General features: G+C 39.7%; 1 protein-coding gene across 1 annotated transcript in view; it reads left to right on the top strand.

Moving 5' to 3' along the window:
• Window positions 1-18,391, top strand: part of LOC135116166 (WD repeat-containing protein 19-like) — a 310,907-nt gene that overhangs the window by 91,022 nt on the left and 201,494 nt on the right. Inside the window, exons 11-12 of the mRNA XM_064033436.1 lie at window positions 9,974-10,096; window positions 10,432-10,581. Coding sequence (XP_063889506.1) covers window positions 9,974-10,096; window positions 10,432-10,581 — 273 coding nt within the window. The remainder of the gene's footprint in view (window positions 1-9,973; window positions 10,097-10,431; window positions 10,582-18,391) is intronic.

The raw sequence follows: 18,391 nt of genomic DNA, 5'->3' as shown, positions 1-18,391 counted from the left end.
GGGCTACTTTGGTCCCCTCTATGTTGTTTACATCAACGGGGACTGTCCCAAAGGCGAGGCAGAGAGACTTCTCAGGATTTGGGGAAGAGGACCGAAGGGTCGGAGAAGCAATGATGAGAAGGAGAATTATTACAATGGAAACCAAAATGAAGGAAATGAAGGATAGATTTGACAAGATGGAGGAGATGGTTGAACTTTGATCACCGAGAAGGGGGTGTGGAAAGGTGCATATGATGATCTACATAAAAAATTAACGTTATATGAAAAGAAATCAATGGAATATGAAGGCGAAGTGGAAGAGTTAAACGTAAAACAGGAAAATTGGAAGAAAGAACAAGAGGAAGAAAAGATCAATTTTAGGAAAATTGTGGAGGAACAAACCAAGGGAAACGACACAAAGCTTACAGAAAAAGTTGTTCAAGTTACAAAACAGAAAGAAAACTTGGTGAGAAAAACTGTGGATAAGAAAAAAAACTTGTGGTATTCAGCCTGAAGGACTAGTGTACACCTCAGTGGACTGAAAGAGAAAAGAAGGAAAGGATATGTGTGGAAGAAGAAAAAGAGTTGACTGGAGAGATTGAAGAAATTAAAAGATTGGGTAGATATGTTGAGGATGGACAGCGTCCTATGAAAATAAGGTTTAGGTCACAAGTGGCAGCTGAAGAAATACTGAGTAAATCCTGGAAACTGGCCAAGGTGGAAGAATACAAACAAGTGTGGATAAAAAAAGATAGAACCAGAGAAGAGAGAGATACTGTAAATGAACTAAGAAACGAAGCAAATGAATAAAATGGAAAATTATCAGAGGTGAAGAAAAAACAGGTAAAGTACCCATAGACTGGAAACAGGCAGATATTATCCCAATCCACAAGACCAGAAGTAAAGAAGATCCATTAAGTTATAGATCTGTATCGCTTACAAGTGTGGTGGTGAAGATTTGTGAAAAAATTATCAAGAACAGATGGGTGGAATATCTAGAAGACAACAAAGTGATAACAGAGAAACAGTGTGGCCTCAGAAAAGGAAGATCTTTTGTTACAAATTTGATATGTTTTTACTCAAGAGTAATAGATATAGTGCAAGAAAGAGATGGTTGGGCCGACTGCATATACTTAGATCTGAGAAAAGCATTCGATAAAGTTCCGCACAGAAGACTAATATGGAAATTGGAAAAGATTGGAGGACTCGGTGGATCACTGTTAAAGTGGATGACTGACTTTTTGGCAAACAGAGAAATGAGGACAGTAATTAAAGGCAGTAGGTAGAACTGGAGAACGGTAATAAGTGGAGTCCCACAAGGTTCGGTACTTGCAGCTATTATGTTCGCAATTTATGTAAATGATATGACAGAAGGTGCAGAAAGTTACATGAACCTTTTTGCTGATGATGCTAAGATTATGAGGGAGATAACAAATGAACAGGATTGCAATGTTTTAAATCAAGACTTAATTAAGTTTAAGAATAGTCATTGAGGTGGATTATGGAGTTTAATGCTAAAAAATGTAGTGTGATGAGGTTTGGAAAAAGTGTGAGAAGACCAGTTGGCAACTATTACTTAGGGAATGAGGAAATCTCTATAAGATCAGAAGAAAAAGACCTAGGAGTAATTATTACTGATAATTTATCATTTGGGAAGCACATAAACAATCATAGAAGAAACATATAATCTGCTGAGAAACATCAAGATAGCATTCTTCTATATTGATGAAGATATGATAAAAAAAACTGATAACTATGATGAAACGTCTGAGATTGGAGTACACAGCATTAGTGTGGTCTCCAAGTTTGAAAAAGGATACAAGAAAGTTAGAAAAGAATCCAGAGAGCTGCAACTAAAATCCTTGCAAGCTTAAGAGAGTATAGTTATGAGGAAAGGTTGAAGAGATTGGACCTGACTACACTAGAAAAAAGGAGGGAAAGAGGTGATTTGAAAGCAATATATAGAATACTGGAAGAAATGGAAAGGTTGGACAGAGAAGACCTCATGATACCAGATACAAGAGACACAAGAGGACATGGAAGGAAATTGAAAAGGAGTGTTTACAGAAGAGACATCAAGAAACATAGCTTCCCATACAGAAGTATAACAGTGTAGAATGAACTTAAGGATGAGATTGTGTGTGCAAAGACAATTCATAAATTTAAAGAAAATCTAGATAAAAGTCAATATAGAGACGGGACAGCACGAGCCTAATGTGGCTCTTGTCCCGTATTTCACAACTAGGTAAATACAACTAGGTAAATACACACACATGAGGCAGACCTGACAGGATGTGTTTTCCAGTGCTCTACATATAGAAGTGAAGCAATAACACAAATTGCTCATAGTTGAACAAGATATGTTATGAAAACCCAGGGATACCTAGATGGTAAATAGGGAGGGGAGAAACAATATCATGAGTATAGTTATCCTGTCTATAGGAAAGTTTTTTTTTTTGGGGGGGGGTAACAAACATGGCAGAGGGTGGCACCCTAAAGGAAAGGTGATCTTTTGAAGGTTTCACTGGGGAAGAAAGAGAACTGAATTATAGGCTGTAGTATAGAAAGATTTTGTATATGGAGGAAATGATGGACAAGTTATTGGAGAGAGTACAGACATTGGAGGCACACCAGGAGACAGGTAGGAAAATTGGTGATTATTACAACAAAGTTGATTGAGATGGAAGATAAAAATGAGAAGTTGTAAGTGGAAAATGACTGTTTGAAGAAACAAATAAAGGGGAAAGTAGAAAATGTTCAGAAAGAAAATGAGGAAATGAAGGGAAGTGTAAAGGATGTGGAAATGAGGCAAAATAAGTGGATAAATTAATGTAAAGTTGACGAAGAATCACTAAAGAGAATAATAGAATAACAAGAAAATGAGAAACAAAACCTGCAACAGAAATTGTTAAATGTTATCAAAGAAGAGAAAAAAATAGTGAGAGACACTAGAAAAATATAAAGAAGTAATTGTATTTGGTTTAAAGGAAGAAAAATAGTAAGCAGAATTCAAAGAGAGGAAAAGAAAAAGAACCTGTCGAATAAGTCACTGAAGAAAGTGATGGGGTGAAGACAGTCAGGTAGTAAAGCAAGTGGAAGAGTTCCATAGAATTGGGAAATACAGTAAAATCCCTCTTATCCAGCATCAACAGGACTGCTGACATGCCGGATACTTGAATATTGCTGGATATTTGAATAGAAGTGAAATTATGTCCACAATCACCACCCTACACTCACGCATCTTACCATAACAAAGATCAGCTGGCTGATCTGATCAGCTGCTTAAGTGTAAGCACAACACGCTTCCTCTTTTCTACAACTTTAGACATGATGAAGGCATCAGGTGATAAACAGTGCACACGCGGGACTGAGTCACTGAGTAAACACAGTGCAGTGGGCTGCGGGTGGCGCGAAACAGTGCGCTCTGGTGGCGAGGGGACAAAGTATGCCTCGTGCGGGAATTTTAATCGATTTTATGAGTACACATTGATTTTTTATCGATTTTAAGGCTCGGGGAAAAATGTGCCGGATACTTGAAAAAGCTGCCAGATACTAGAATGCTGGATGAGAGGGATCTTACTGTATGAAGAAGAGAAAATGAGACCCATAGGAATAAGGTTTTGCAGCACAGGTACAAGCAGAAGAGGCAATAAATGGATCTTGGAGGTTGTCTGGAGATGAAGAATATAAGAATGTATGGATAAACAGGGATCTGGATGAGACTGAAAGGTTGAAGCAAAAGTAGCTGGTAAATGAGGCTAAACAAAAAAATGAACAATGAATGGAAGAGGAGAAAAAAAAGTTTTCTGGAGAATAAGAGATATGAGAATAAAGAAATGGTCCATCAGACAGTAAGTAAAGTATATTATACTAATGTAAATGGATTAATGTCAACAAAGATAGAAATAAATGAGTTGTTAAACACAACTGCACTGAATTTTGTATTATGTGAGACAAAATGGAAAAATAAATGGGGAACTCCTGACATTGGAGATGATAAATATGATTTATGGATGATAAACAGAAGTGACAAGGGAGGAGGTGGAGTGATCATTCTGACTAAAAACATGTGTTAAAATGGAGAAGGTAATAAAAAGTGAAGACAAGTCTGAAATTCTACAAGTGATGATTAGAAGTGGAAGGGTAATGAATTATGTAGGAGTGTATGTGCCACCTATGACCAATGTCTGGCAAAAAGAAGAGCATGAAGAGATGTTGGTAGATATGTTAAAAGGTCTTGAAAAGATACTGATGGAAAGTAGTGATATAGTTATTGTTGGTGATTTTAATTGTAAGATAAATTGGGAGACAATGACAACTACTGGAAGTGAGAACTTATGGAGTAATAGACTGTTAAACTGGGCAGTGGAAAACTTGATTACTCAATGGGTTGATTGTGATACCAGATTTAGTGGAAGAGATAAACCATCAAGACTTGATTTAATGTTTAGGTAAAAGTGATCATGTGTTGATGGAATTTGATTTGAAAAATTAAAATGTAATCATTGATGAAAATTATGAGGTAAAAAGATAAAAAATCATAAAGCTGATTTTGAAAAATTAAGAAAATACTTTGTTGCTTTGGGCTGGAAAACTTTGAACATGCAGAAGATGTTCAGGAAAAATGGTATGAATTTATAAGTATATATAATACTGCTGTGGAGAAATTTGTACTTAGATGTGGAGCAAGATGTAGAAAAGGTGAGGAATGGTTCAATACAAAATGCAAAAATGCTAGAAATTGTAAGTTAAAAGCTTGGAATAGATGGAAGACATATTGAAGGTATGTGAGCCTTCCAGAATCTCTTGCAGTTTATATTTCTGCCCAGAACCATGCCAGGTTTGTTTTTCAACTAGGCAAAATCTCCTTTATTAATAGAAAGTGTCAAAAAGTTACAAGATCTAACTCCCCTTGTGACTTCTGACACCTAACCAAAAACATCTCCAACAAATTTGCTTCTTCATCTTTCCTTCCCTTATTTCAACCTGATGGCACCACTGCCATCTCATCTATTTCCAAAGCTATTTGCTTAAACCTTTGCTAAAACCTTGGATGATTCAGGGCTTGTTTCTCCCTCTCCTTCATCCTCTGACTACTTCATGACTATCAAGATCCTTCGTAGTAATGTTTTCCATGTCCTTGGTGGCCTTAACCCTCAGAAGGCTTATGGACCTGATGGGATCCCTCCTATTGTTCTCTGAAGCAGGTCCTCCATGCTTCAACCTTGCTTAGTCAAACTCTTCCAACTCTGTCTATCAACATCTATTTTTTCTTCTTTCCTACATTCATCTTGTTCCTAAATCCCTCAAATTACTGTCCTATTGCTTTCATTTCCTGTCTCTTCAATGTTTTTTAATCTCTCCTCAACAGGAAGATTCTTAAACATCTATCACTTCACAACCTTCTATCTGATTTTTTTTTTTTATGTAGGAAGGACACTGGCCAAGGGCAACAAAAATCCAATAAAAAAAATGCCCACTGAAATGCCAGTCCCATAAAAGGGTCAAAGCAGTAGTAAAAAAATAATTAATAAGTGTCTTGAAACCTCCCTCTTGAAGGAATTCAAATCATAGGAAAGTGGAAATACAGAAGCAGGCAGGGAGTTCCAGAGCTTACCAGAGAAAGGGATGAATGATTGAGAATACTGGTTAACTCTTGCGTTAGAGAGGTGGACAGAATAGGGGTGAGAGAAAGAAGAAAGTCTTGTGCAGCGAGGCCGCGGAAGGAGGGGAGGCATGCAGTTAGCAAAATCAGAAGAGCAGTTAGCATGAAAATAACTGTAGAAGACAGCTAGATATGCAACATTGCGGCGGTGAGAGAGAGGCTGAAGACAGTCAGTTAGAGGAGAGGAGTTGATGAGACGAAAAGCTTTTGATTCTACCCTGTCTAGAAGAGCAGTATGAGTGGAACCCCCCCAGACACTTTGTGAAGCATATTCCATACATGGATGGATAAGGCCCTTGTACAGAGTTAGCAGCTGGGGGGGTGAGAAAAACTGGCGGAGACGTCTCAGAATGCCTAACTTCATAGAAGTTGTTTTAGCTAGAGATGAGATGTGAAGTTTCCAGTTCAGATTGTAAGTAAAGGACAGACCGAGGATGTTCATTGTAGAAGAGGGGGACAGTTGAGTGTCATTGAAGAAGAGGGGATAGTTGTCTGGAAGATTGTGTCGAGTTGATAGATGGAGGAATTGAGTTTTTGAGGCATTGAACAATACCAAGTTTGCTCTGCCCCAATCAGAAATTTTTGAAAGATCAGAAGTCAAGCATTCTGTGGCTTCCCTGCGTGATATGTTTACCTCCTGAAGGGTTGGACGTCTATGAAAAGACGTGGAAAAGTGCAGGGTGGTATCATTAGCATAGGAGTGGATAGGACAAGAAGTTTGGTTTAGAAGATCATTAATGAATAATAAGAAGAGAGTGGGTGACAGGACAGAACCCTGAGGAACACCACTGTTAATAGATTTAGGAGAACAGTGACCGTCTACCACAGCAGCAATAGAACGGTCAGAAAGGAAACTTGAGATGAAGTTACAGAGAGAAGGATAGAAACCGTAGGAGGGTAGTTTGGAAATCAAAGCTTTGTGCCAGACTCTATCAAAAGCTTTTGATATGTCCAAGGCAACAGCAAAAGTTTCACCAAAATCTCTAAAAGAGGATGACCAAGACTCAGTAAGGAAAGCCAGAAGATCACCAGTAGAGCGGCCTTGAGGGAACCCATTCTGGCGATCAAATAGAAGGTTGTGAAGTGATAGATGTTTAAGAATATTCCTGTTGAGGATAGATTAAAAAACTTTAGATAGGCAGAAAATTAAAGCAATAGGACGGTAGTTTGAGGGATTAGAATGGTCACCCTTTTTAGGAACAGGTTAAATGTAGGCAAACTTCCAGCAAGAAGGAAAGGTAGATGTTGACAGACAGAGCTGAAAGAGTTTGACTAGGCAAGGTGCAAGCACGGAGGCACAGTTTCGGAGAACAATAGGAGGGATCCCATCAGGTCCATAAGCCTTCTGAGGGTTTAGGCCAGCAAGGGCATGGAAAACATCATTGCGAAGAATTTTTATAGGTGGCATGAAGTAGTCAGAGGGTGGAGGAAAGGGAGGAACAAGCCCAGAATCGTCCAAGGTAGAGTTTTTAGCAGAGGTCTGAGCGAAGAGTTCAGCTTTAGAAATAGATGTGATAGCAGTGGTGCCATCTGGTTGAAATAGAGGAGGGAAGAAGAAGCAAAGTCATTGGAGATATTTTTGGCTAGATGCCAGAAATCACAAGGGGAGTTAGATCTTGAAAGGTTTTTACATTTTCTGTTAATGAAGGAGTTTTTGGCTAGTTGGAGAACAGACTTGGCATGGTTTTGGGCAGAAATATAAAGTGCATGAGATTCTGGTGATGGAAGGCTTAAGTACCTTTTGTGGGCCACCTCTCTATCATGTATAGCACGAGAACAAGCTGTGTCAAACCAAGGTTTAGGACGAGAAAAAGAGTGAGGAATGTACGCCTCCATGCCAGACACTATCGCCTCTGTTATGTGTTCAGCACACAAAGACGGGTCTCTGACACGGAAGCAGTAGTCATTCTAAGGAAGATCAGCAAAATACCTCCTCAGGTCCCCCCAACTAGCAGAGGCAAAACGCCAGAGGCACCTTCGCTTAGGGGGATCCTGAGGAGGGATTGGAGCAATAGGACAAGATAAAGATATGAGATTGTGATCAGAGGAGCCCAACGGAGAAGAGAGGGTGACAGCATAAGCAGAAGGATTAGAGGTCAGGAAAAGGTCAAGAATGTTGGTCGTATCTCCAAGATGGTCAGGAATATGAGTAGGGTGTTGCACCAATTGCTCTAGGTCATGGAGGATAGCAGAGTTGTAGGCTAGTTCACCAGGATGGTCAGTGAAGGGAGAGGAAAGCCAAAGCTGGTGGTGAACATTGAAGTCTCCAAGAATGGAGATCTCTGCAAAAGGGAAGAGTGTCAGAATGTGCTCCACTTTGAAAGTTAAGTAGTCAAAGAATTTCTTATAGTCAGAGGAGTTAGGTGAGAGGTATACAGCACAGATAAATTTAGTATGAGAGTGACTCTGTAGTCATAGCCAGATGGTGGAAAACTTGGAAGATTCAAGAGCGTGGGCACGAGAGCAGGTTAAGTCATTGTGCACATAAACGCAGCATCCAGCTTTGGATCGAAAATGAGGATAGAGAAAGTAGGAGGGAACAGAAAAGGGGCTACTGTCAGTTGCCTCAGACACCTGAGTTTCAGTGAGGAAAAGAAGATGAGGTTTATAAGAGAAGAGGTGATGTTCTACAGATTGAAAATTAGATCTTAGACTGCGAATGTTGCAGAAGTTAATGAAGAAAAAGTTGAGGGGGGTGTCTAGACGCTTAGTGTCGTCGACAGAAAGGCAGTCCGACCTGGGGACATTTATGGTCCCCTCTCCAGATGGGGACTCCGAGGCTGGTGTAGGAGTCGCCATGATGATTTAAAAATTTTTGAGTGAAGGGTGTGTGTGTTATTAGGTGCTTGTAGTTTTGTGTGGAGGAAGAGAGTTGTGTTTAGAGGGCAGGCTGTGACTACCCCCTTGTGTTGTGAGACACAAAGGGAAATGTTCAGTGAGATCACAGCTGGGTTTAATGATAAGTTCACAGCACCCCCTGAACAGTGCTTTAGACCTCACTGGGAGTAATTATCATTTTGGCAGGTGTCTACTGCCTCCTCCTAAAATACTGCCTCCTCCTAAATACTGTAATTAAAATGTAATATGTGATGTAATGGATGTTTAAGAATCTTATTGAGGACAGGTTCAAAATTTAAAAAAGATAGGAATTTAAGGCAATAGGGTGATAATTTGAAGAGTTAAGCTGGTTATCTTTTTTAGGGAAATTGTAGGTACAATTCTATCAGGAAGGAAAGGTAGATGTTGATAGACAGAGTTGGAAGAGTTTGGCTACGCAAGGTGCAAGCACACTGGAGGCACACTTATAGAGAACAATAACAATAGAATGGATCCCATCAGATCCATAACCCTTCCAAGGGTTAAGGCCAACAAAGCCATGGAAAACATCATTAGAAAAGATCTTAATGAGTAAGCATGGAAAACATCACTGCAAAGAATCTCAATGGGTAGCATGAACTAGTCAGAGGGTGGAGGGGAGGGAGGAACAAATCCTGAATCATCCAGCTTCTAGTTTTTAGTAAAGGTTTGAGCGAAGAATTCAGCTTCAGAGATAGATGAGATGGCAATGGTGCCATCTGGTTGAAATAGAGTAAGGAGAGATTGTTGGAGATATTTTTGGCTGGGTGCCAGAAGTCATGAAGGGAGTTAGATCTGGAAAGATTTTGATATTTTCCATTAATGAAAAGATTTTGGTTAGTTGGAGAAGATCCTTGGTATGATAAACAGAGATGTAAAGTACATGAGTTTCAGGTGATGGAAGGCTCAGGAATGTTTGTGAGCCATCTCTCTACCATGAATAGCATGAAAACAGCCTGAGTTAAACAAAAGTTTAGTAGGCTTTGGGTGAGAGAAAGAGTGAGTAATGTGTGCCTCCAACCCAGACACAGCATGCTCAGCATGCAGAGATCACTTTATCTAAATCTGACTGCATACAGTACAGCATTGATGCTGTACATGGGTTCTTGCAGTGCACAAACTGATTTTATCACTTGTAGCATATTATTGTTGCTGAAGATGGAGCTGCTGTTAATGAGGGAAGTTTTCTAGTTGTTATCTTATCAAAGAGGTTTACTTTCAAAACAACAAATAGTATTTGTTCTGAGTGATTGAATTTTAAAGTCATTGGAGTCTTCATTTTATGTGGCTAAATTTCATCCATCATGAAATGATAGATGTCTGTCTGAGTGGCTGATTTAAGCAAGAGTTGCCTGTGTGAGTGGCTGTCTATTATCTTGTACAAGGGTATAGAAACTGTCACTTTAAATCTATTACTTAATTTCTCAAAATAGTGTGAGGAGTTTATTTGAATGACTGACATCTAATCCTCAGCTGGAGGGAGAGACTGGGGAAGATGAAGAAAGAGAGGCCCGCCTCTTCCCTGATCCAGACCATGCAGACATGCACATCACTGACCATGCCCTCACTGCTGACTTCCTTGTGTATTCTACTGATGTAAGTTGAGTGAATCACAGTCAAAGAAAGGTGATGTAATGTATAAATTATTTAAGGAAGATATTGATTTAAAGCCAGAATGTCAAATCAGAACAAGAGTAGAATATTGATGCATATAATTTTTTTTTTCAGTAATTCCATTGGAAAAATTTTCTGACTTGTGTTATTCATGTAGGCTAGATTAATTGTTGCAGACATTCCATTACCAAAATTATTGCTTACCTACAATAGAGAAGTAAGAATTACAGAGGACACTGTTTTGATAAAGAGAAAAGTAAATACTGCAATACTTAATGAATGGTTTTGCATTGGTTAAGATGAAATCTGTTTTGCAGACTGGGGGATTGTTCTTCTTCTTCATTGAGGACTGGCAGATGGTAGGTGACTACCGGCACACAGCAGAAATTGCCAGCATCTATGCCGAGCCCTCAGGTCGTCGTATAGTGTTGGTGGACAGCAAGGGGGAGGGATACTTGTACAACCCAGTAAGTCTTGGCTTAACTGTCTTTATGGAATATCATGAATTTTCCTAACCCATCTCTTGGTCCTTCTTGTTCCATGTGCTGGAGATTTACACATTCATGAAATGTTACCAATTACTGTTAACTGGTGACTTTGTATCCAGATGTATTGTACTGGATAAGATCATCAGATATTCCAGAAACTGTTATGAAGGCAGGTTATTAGACTTACATTCTTATGAGGGGATCAACTGAGCCAAGCACCACCTCTTAACACACACAAAAAGATGATATCAAGAACACAATTTGGATTCAGGAAGGAAAGATTGTTACTAATTTGCTAAGTTTTATTCAAGAATATCAGAAAGATTAGAAGAGACAGATGGGTAAACAGTATCTGTCCAGATTTTAAGCATTTGACAGTTCCTCATGAAAGGCAAATACTAAAAATTGTAAAAAAAAGGAGTATTAAAAGAAACTTGTTTTATCTATATACTAGACTGGCAGTCCTACAAGAGGTGGCTCAGACAAAGCACCACGCACACATCATTTCCTCTCTTAATCCTGTTGGCCTATAGCAGAAAGGGATAGTCTTTAAGCCCCAGGAGCTTAGGCATGGCACTGTTGGCTACACAATCACAGCAAGGCCTGACAACATACACAGGTTTACCTGTACCCCTTCATAATGAGACTGTTCCTTACCCCACAACTACACCAATCCTTAGACCACAGTAGATACAGAGTATTTCCTTTGGGGTGGCCTACACCCTTATTGGGGCCATATGCCAATTGGCTCCACCTAGTGCACCCACATCATCTCCAGAAGGTTGACAAGTTCCCTTTATTTTCATGCATTCACCACTGTAGCTTTTCATTTACCTCTTATCATGCACAATTGCTCTATTTTTTTTTTTTTAATGCAAGAAGGCCACTGGCCAAAGACAACAAAAAATTGCTTAAAAAAAGACCCACTTAATGCCAGGTCCCATAGAGAGTTCCAAATAGAAGAATAAAGTAATGAAAGATAAGTGTCTTGAAACCTCCCTCTTGAAAGGGTTCAAGTCATAGGAAGGAGGAAATACAGAAGCAGACACAGAGTTCCAAAGTTTACCAGAGAAAGGAATGAATGATTGAGAATACTGGTTAACTCTTCCATTAGAGAGGTGGACAGAATAGGGATGAGAGAAGGAAGAAAGTCTTGTGCAGTGAGGCCATGGGAAGAGGGAACACATGCAGTTAGTAAGATCAGAAGAGCAGTTAGTGTGAAAATAGCTGTAGAAGATAGCAAGAGATGCACCATTGCAGCAATGAAAAAGAGGGTGAAGACAATCAGTTGGATGAAAGGAGTTGATAAGACAAAAAAATTTTGATTCCATCCCGTTTAAAAGCATGGTATGAATGGAAGCCCCCATACATGTCAAGAATACTGCATACATGCATACATAAGGCCTCTGCACAGAGTTAGCAGCTGGAAAGGCAAGAAAAACTAGTGGAGATGACTCGGAACACCTAACTTCATAAAAGCTGTTTTAGCAAGAGATGAGATGTGAAGTTTCCAGTTTAGAGCATACATAAAGGACAGACCAAAGACGTTCAGTGTAGAAGAGGGGGACAGTTGAGTGTCATTGAAGGTGAGAGGATAGTTGTCTGGAAGGTTGTGTCGAGTTGATAGATGGAGGAATTGAGTTTTTGAGGCACTGAACAATACTGAGTTTGCTCTTCCTCAATCAGAAATTTTAGAGAGATCAGAAGTCAGACGTTCTGTGGCTTTCTTGCATGAGCTGTTTACTTCCTGCAGGGTTGGACGTCTTTAAAAAAAATGTTTAAAAGTGTAGGGTGGTCTTATCAGTGTAGGAGTGGATAGAACATGAAGTTTGGTTTAGAAGATCACTGATGAGTAATAGGAAGAGAGTTGGTGACAGGTATAGTTGGCCATTATTGTGATAAATTATCGTAATAATGATATTAGGTTATTTTAGTTTCTTGAAACATGAGCATGTTGAAGTTTTAAACTTTCAAAATCAAATGTAGTTATTTTTCTTAAAACAGTACTTTTCAGAGGATAAACATTGAATTTGAATTATTTTCTAAGATTTTTCCAAGTTTTCTAAGATAAAGATAAAAAAAAAATTTTGTATTTATTGACTTTCTTTTATTTAAGATATCAATATCATTGTTGTTAGTATTGGAAATTCAGATTTATGAATTTATCAATTATCAGGCAATAAATTTATAGCCAGTTATTGATCGTCAGTTATCATTGATAAGGTTTTCGTTATCAACTTATTGGTTATCGTGATAATTTTTTTTGTTATCATGCCCAGCTATGGTGAGAGGAACACCACTGTTAATACACTTAGAAGAAGAAGAGTGACTGTCTACCACAGCAGCAATAGAACAGTTAGAGAGGAAACTTGAGATGAAGTTACAGAGAGAAGGATAGAAGCCATAGGAGAGTAGTTTGGAAATCAAAGCTTTGTGCCATATCAAAGGCTTTTAATATATCTAAGGTAACAGCAAAAATTTCACCAAAATCCCTAAAAGAGGATGACTTAGACTCAGCAAGGAAAACCAGATCACCAGTAGAGTGGCCTTGTTGGAACCCATACTGATGATCAGATGGAAGGTTGGGAAGTGATAAATGTTTAAGAATCTTCCTGTTGAGGATAAATTCAAAAAACTTTAGATAGGCAGGAAATTAAAGCAATAGGATCAGAATGGGATTAGAACGGTCACCCTTTTTAGGAAGAGGCTGAATATAGGCAAACTTCCAGCAAGGAAAGGTAGATGTTGACAGACAGAGTTGAAAAAAGTTTGACTAGGCAAGGTGCAAGCATGGAGTTGTAGTTTTGGAGAGCAATAGAAGGGACCCCATCAGGTCCATAAGTCTTCTGAGGGTTTAGGCCAGTGAGAGCATGAAAAACATCATTATGAAGAATTTTAATAGTGGTTTGGAGTAGTTAGAGAGTGGAGGAGAGAGAGGAACAAGCCCTGAATCATCCAAGATAGATTTTTTGCAAAGTTTTGAGCAAAAAGTTCAGCTTTAGAGATAGATGTGATAGCAGTGATGCCATCTGGTTGAAATATATATATATATATATATATATATATATATATATATATATATATATATATATATATATATATATATATATATATATATATATATATATATATATATAGTGTCCTCAGAAAAGATAGAGTACCCCCATTTCTTTCCACCCATAAACAAAAATCAAGGTTTTATTAATAAAACATTGATACATAGAGCCAAAGTTCCTTTGCTGATATTTTGTTATCTGTCCTTTTGCTTTAAGAACCATTTTAATTAATTTAGGCATGGAGTCTGCTAAGTCTGTGAAGGTATCTTTCTCACTTACATGTTTCCACTTCTCAACTATGTTGTTGATTTCTTGGATGAGGCGTGGAACATTATTTGTTGCGGGTGGCAAGTTAGTTTTTCATGGATCTCCAGAGGTTTTTGAGTGGATTCTGAGGCCAGTCCATTCAGAATTCTGAGGCCAGTCCAACACATTGAGTTTTTGCTCAATCAGCCACTTCTTAGCTGATTTTGCTTCATGGCAAGGAGCACCAACTTGCATGAAACTTCCATAGCCATGCAACTCCATAACAGGTAGCATATGGTGTTCCAGGACTTGGATATATCTGTCTTGTCTCATTGTCTCACCTTTTGGCAGGAAATAGAAATTCCCTCATCCTCCTGCACCACTGAATTATCCTCAAACCATCACTCCATCCGACAGATTATTTCCTTGTAGAGCGACAAGTAGTGGTAGGAGCCTTTTGGTCTAATAATTCCTGGTCATTTTCTTACACATAAAAGCTTGGCTTATGCCAGTCCTCTTCTGTTCATTGTTTGTATTGCCTTGCAAACTTGAGCTGTTTCTTTTCCATCTGCCTTGTGAGGAATGGTTTCCAGGTAAGCTTACAAGTGGGCAGGTTCAGGTCCTTCAAAAAGTCTTTGTTGGATTGTTCTCTCAGATACTTCCCCCAGGAATTCTGGATGTTTTTTCTTGAGTTCACTGGCAGTAACTTGTGGGTCTTTCATCACTTCTTGCTTTAAGAGAATATCTGTTTTCTTGGAAGTCTTCCTTGGCCTCTCTGGAGATGCTTTAATCTAAGTTATCATGCTCAGCAGCAGTCCTCTTGCAGCTGCCACAAGCCGCCTAATGGTTGACTGTCCTCACCCAATTCTCCTCATTATTTCTTTTGTTGGGACTCTTTCTGCTTTCCATACCAGAATTCTAGCTTTTTCCACACAAGAAAAGTTGATAGGACCCATCTTCACTTCTGCTAATGCAAAATACAGCTGAGAAAGTGTTGCAGATGTAAACAGGCAGTTTACATCTGCACTATGCAAACAAGAAACAATACCATGACCCCTGTGAGAACTCTGAGAGCAATGACACATGCACTCATCATGGAGTGAGGATGGGCGGTGTGCCTAGAGGTGGGTTTTTTTGTTCAAGGTTGTGCTTGTCTGAAGTGTGATCTTTGGTGAAATCATGATGGCGTGTTTTTGTTGTCAAGATTTCGGCAATCTTGCTTCAAAGATGCCAGGTAGAAACCAAGACCAACCTTTGATAAATCCTTAGCATGCTTCTAAGGTATCTTAGAGCAATCTTGACATGTAAATAGAAACAATATGGCAGCCTCCAAAGATCAAGTACTTGTGTTATTTATGAAAATATACCTAAATTATAGTTTCTTGAAGACGACAGGTGATATATAATCTTGAGAAGAGAAAGATAATGTTATATCCATGGCAACCTGCTCTCGTGCCCACGCTCTTGAATCTTCCGAGTTTTCCACCATCTGGCTACGACTACAGAGTCACTCTCATACTAAATTTATCTGTGCTGTATACCTCTCTCCTAACTCCTCTGACTATAAGAAATTCTTTGACTTCTTAACTTCCAAAGTGGAGCACATTCTGACCCTCTTCCCTTTTGCAGAGATCTCCATTCTTGGAGATTTCAATGTTCACCACCAGCTTTGGCTTTCCTCTCCCTTCACTGACCATCCTGGTGAACTAGCCTACAACTTTGCTATCCTCCATGACCTAGAGCAATTGGTGCAACATCCTACTCGCATTCCTGACCGTCTTGGAGATACGCCCAATATTCTTGACCTTTTCCTGACCTCTAATCCTTCTGCTCATGCTGTCACCCTCTCTTCTCCGTTGGGCTCCTCCGATCACAATCTCATATCTTTATCTTGTCCTATCACTCCAATCCCTCCTCAGGATCCCCCTAAGCGAAGGTGCCTCTGGCGTTTTGCCTCTGCCAGTTGGGGGGACCTGAGGAGGTATTTTGCTGATTTTCCTTGGAATGACTACTGCCTCCGTGTCAGAGACCCGTCTTTGTGTGCTGAGCGCATAACAGAGGTGATAGTGTCTGGCATGGAGGCGTACATTCCTCACTCTTTTTCTCGTCCTAAACCTTCTAAACATTGGTTTAACACAGCTTGTTCTCGTGCTATACATGATAGAGAGGTGGCCCACAAAAGGTACTTAAGCCTTCCATCACCAGAATCTCATGCACTTTATATTTCTGCCCGGAACCATGCCAAGTCTGTTCTCCAACTAGCCAAAAGCTCCTTCATTAACAGAAAATGTCAAAACCTTTCAAGATCTAACTCCCCTCGTGATTTCTGGCATCTAGCCAAAAATATCTCCAATAACTTTGCTTCTTCTTCTTTCCCTCCTCTACTTCAACCAGATGGCACCACTGCTATCACATCTATTTCTAAAGCTGAACTCTTTGCTCAGACCTCTGCTAAAAACTCTACCTTGGACGATTCTGGGCTTATTCCTCCCTCTCCTCCACCCTCTGACTACTTCATGCCACGTATTAAAATTCTTCGCAATGATGTTTTCCATGCCCACGCTGGCCTAAACCCTCGGAAGGCTTATGGACCTGATGGGGTCCCTCCTATTGTTCTCCGAAACTGTGCCTCCGTGCTTGCACCTTGCCTAGTCAAACTCTTTCAGCTCTGTCTGTCAACATGTACCTTTCCTTCTTGCTGGAAGTTTGCCTACATTCAACCTGTTCCTAAAAAGGGTGACCGTTCTAATCCCTCAAACTACCGTCCTATTGCTTTAATTTCCTGCCTATCTAAAGTTTTTGAGTCTATCCTCAACAGGAAGATTCTTAAACATCTATCACTTCACAACCTTCTATCTGATCGCCAGTATGGGTTCCGTCAAGGCTGCTCTACTGGTGATCTTCTGGCTTTCCTTACTGAGTCTTGGTCATCCTCTTTTAGAGATTTTGGTGAAACTTTTGCTGTTGCCTTGGACATATCAAAAGCTTTTGATAGAGTCTGGCACAAAGCTTTGATTTCCAAACTACCCTCCTACGGTTTCTATCCTTCTCTCTGTAACTTCATCTCAAGTTTCCTTTCTGATCGTTCTATTGCTGCTGTGGTAGACGGTCACTGTTCTTCTAAATCTATTAACAGTGGTGTTCCTCAGGGTTCTGTCCTGTCACCAACTCTCTTCTTATTATTCATTAATGATCTTCTAAACAAAACTTTTTCCTATCCACTCCTACGGTGATGATACCACCCTGCACTTTTCCACGTCTTTTCATTGACATCCAACCCTTCAGGAGGTAAACATAGCACGCAGGGAAGCCACAGAACGCCTGACTTCTGATCTTTCAAAAATTTCTGATTGGGGCAGAGCAAACTTGGTATTGTTCAATGCCTCAAAAACTCAATTCCTCCATCTATCAACTCAACACAACCTTCCAGACAACTATCCCCTCTTCTTCAATGACACTCAACTGTCCCCCTCTTCTACACTGAACATCCTCCGTCTGTCCTTTACTTATAATCTGAACTGGAAACTTCACATCTCATCTCTAGCTAAAACAGTTTCTATGAAGTTAGGTGTTCTGAGACGTCTCCGCCAGTTTTTCTCACTCCCCCCCAGCTGCTAACTCTGTACAAGGGCCTTATCCGTCCATGTATGGAGTATGCTTCACATGTCTGGGGGGGTTCCACTCATACTGCTCTTGTAGACAGGGTGGAATCAAAAGCTTTTCGTCTCATCAACTCCTCTCCTCTAACTGACTGTCTTCAGCCTCTCTCTCACCGCCGCAATGTTGCATATCTAGCTGTCTTCTACCGCTATTTTCATGCTAACTGCTCTTCTGATCTTGCTAACTGCATGCCTCCCCTCCTTCCGCGGCCTCGCTGCACAAGACTTTCTTCTTTCTCTCACCCCTATTCTGTCCACCTCTGTAATGCAAGAGTTAACCAGTATTCTCAATCATTCATCCCTTTCTCTGGTAAACTCTGGAACTCCCCGCTTGCTTCTGTATTTCCACCTTCCTATGACTTGAATTCCTTCAAGAGGGAGGTTTCAAGATTCTTATCCACCAATTTTTGACCACTGCCTTGACCCTTTTACGGGACTGGCATTTCAGTGGGCATTTTTTTTATTGATTTTTGTTGCCCTTGGCCAGTGTCCTTCTTACATAAAAAAAAAAAAAAAGATAAGGGCAGATAAGGAGTTAAACATGAATCATGCTACAAATATGAAGTATTTCCTAAGCAAAATAAAGTTTCTTAAAGAAAATAGGTAATATATGATCTAGAGAAGAAAAAGATAATGTTAGGTAGTGTAGCAAAAGGTAAATGAAAGAATATAGGAAGCTAAGTCAGCAGAGCAGATAAGGGGTTAAAGATTATTAGTAACAAATATTGTTACTAATAATAGAATTCTCTCTCTCTCTCTCTCTCTCTCTCTCTCTCTCTCTCTCTCTCTCTCTCTCTCTCTCTCTCTCTCTCTCTCTCTCTCTCCCCT

Source organism: Scylla paramamosain, chromosome 30, assembly GCF_035594125.1.
Source record: "Scylla paramamosain isolate STU-SP2022 chromosome 30, ASM3559412v1, whole genome shotgun sequence".
NCBI lineage: Eukaryota > Metazoa > Arthropoda > Malacostraca > Decapoda > Portunidae > Scylla > Scylla paramamosain.
This window is presented reverse-complemented; position numbering and strand designations above follow the sequence as displayed.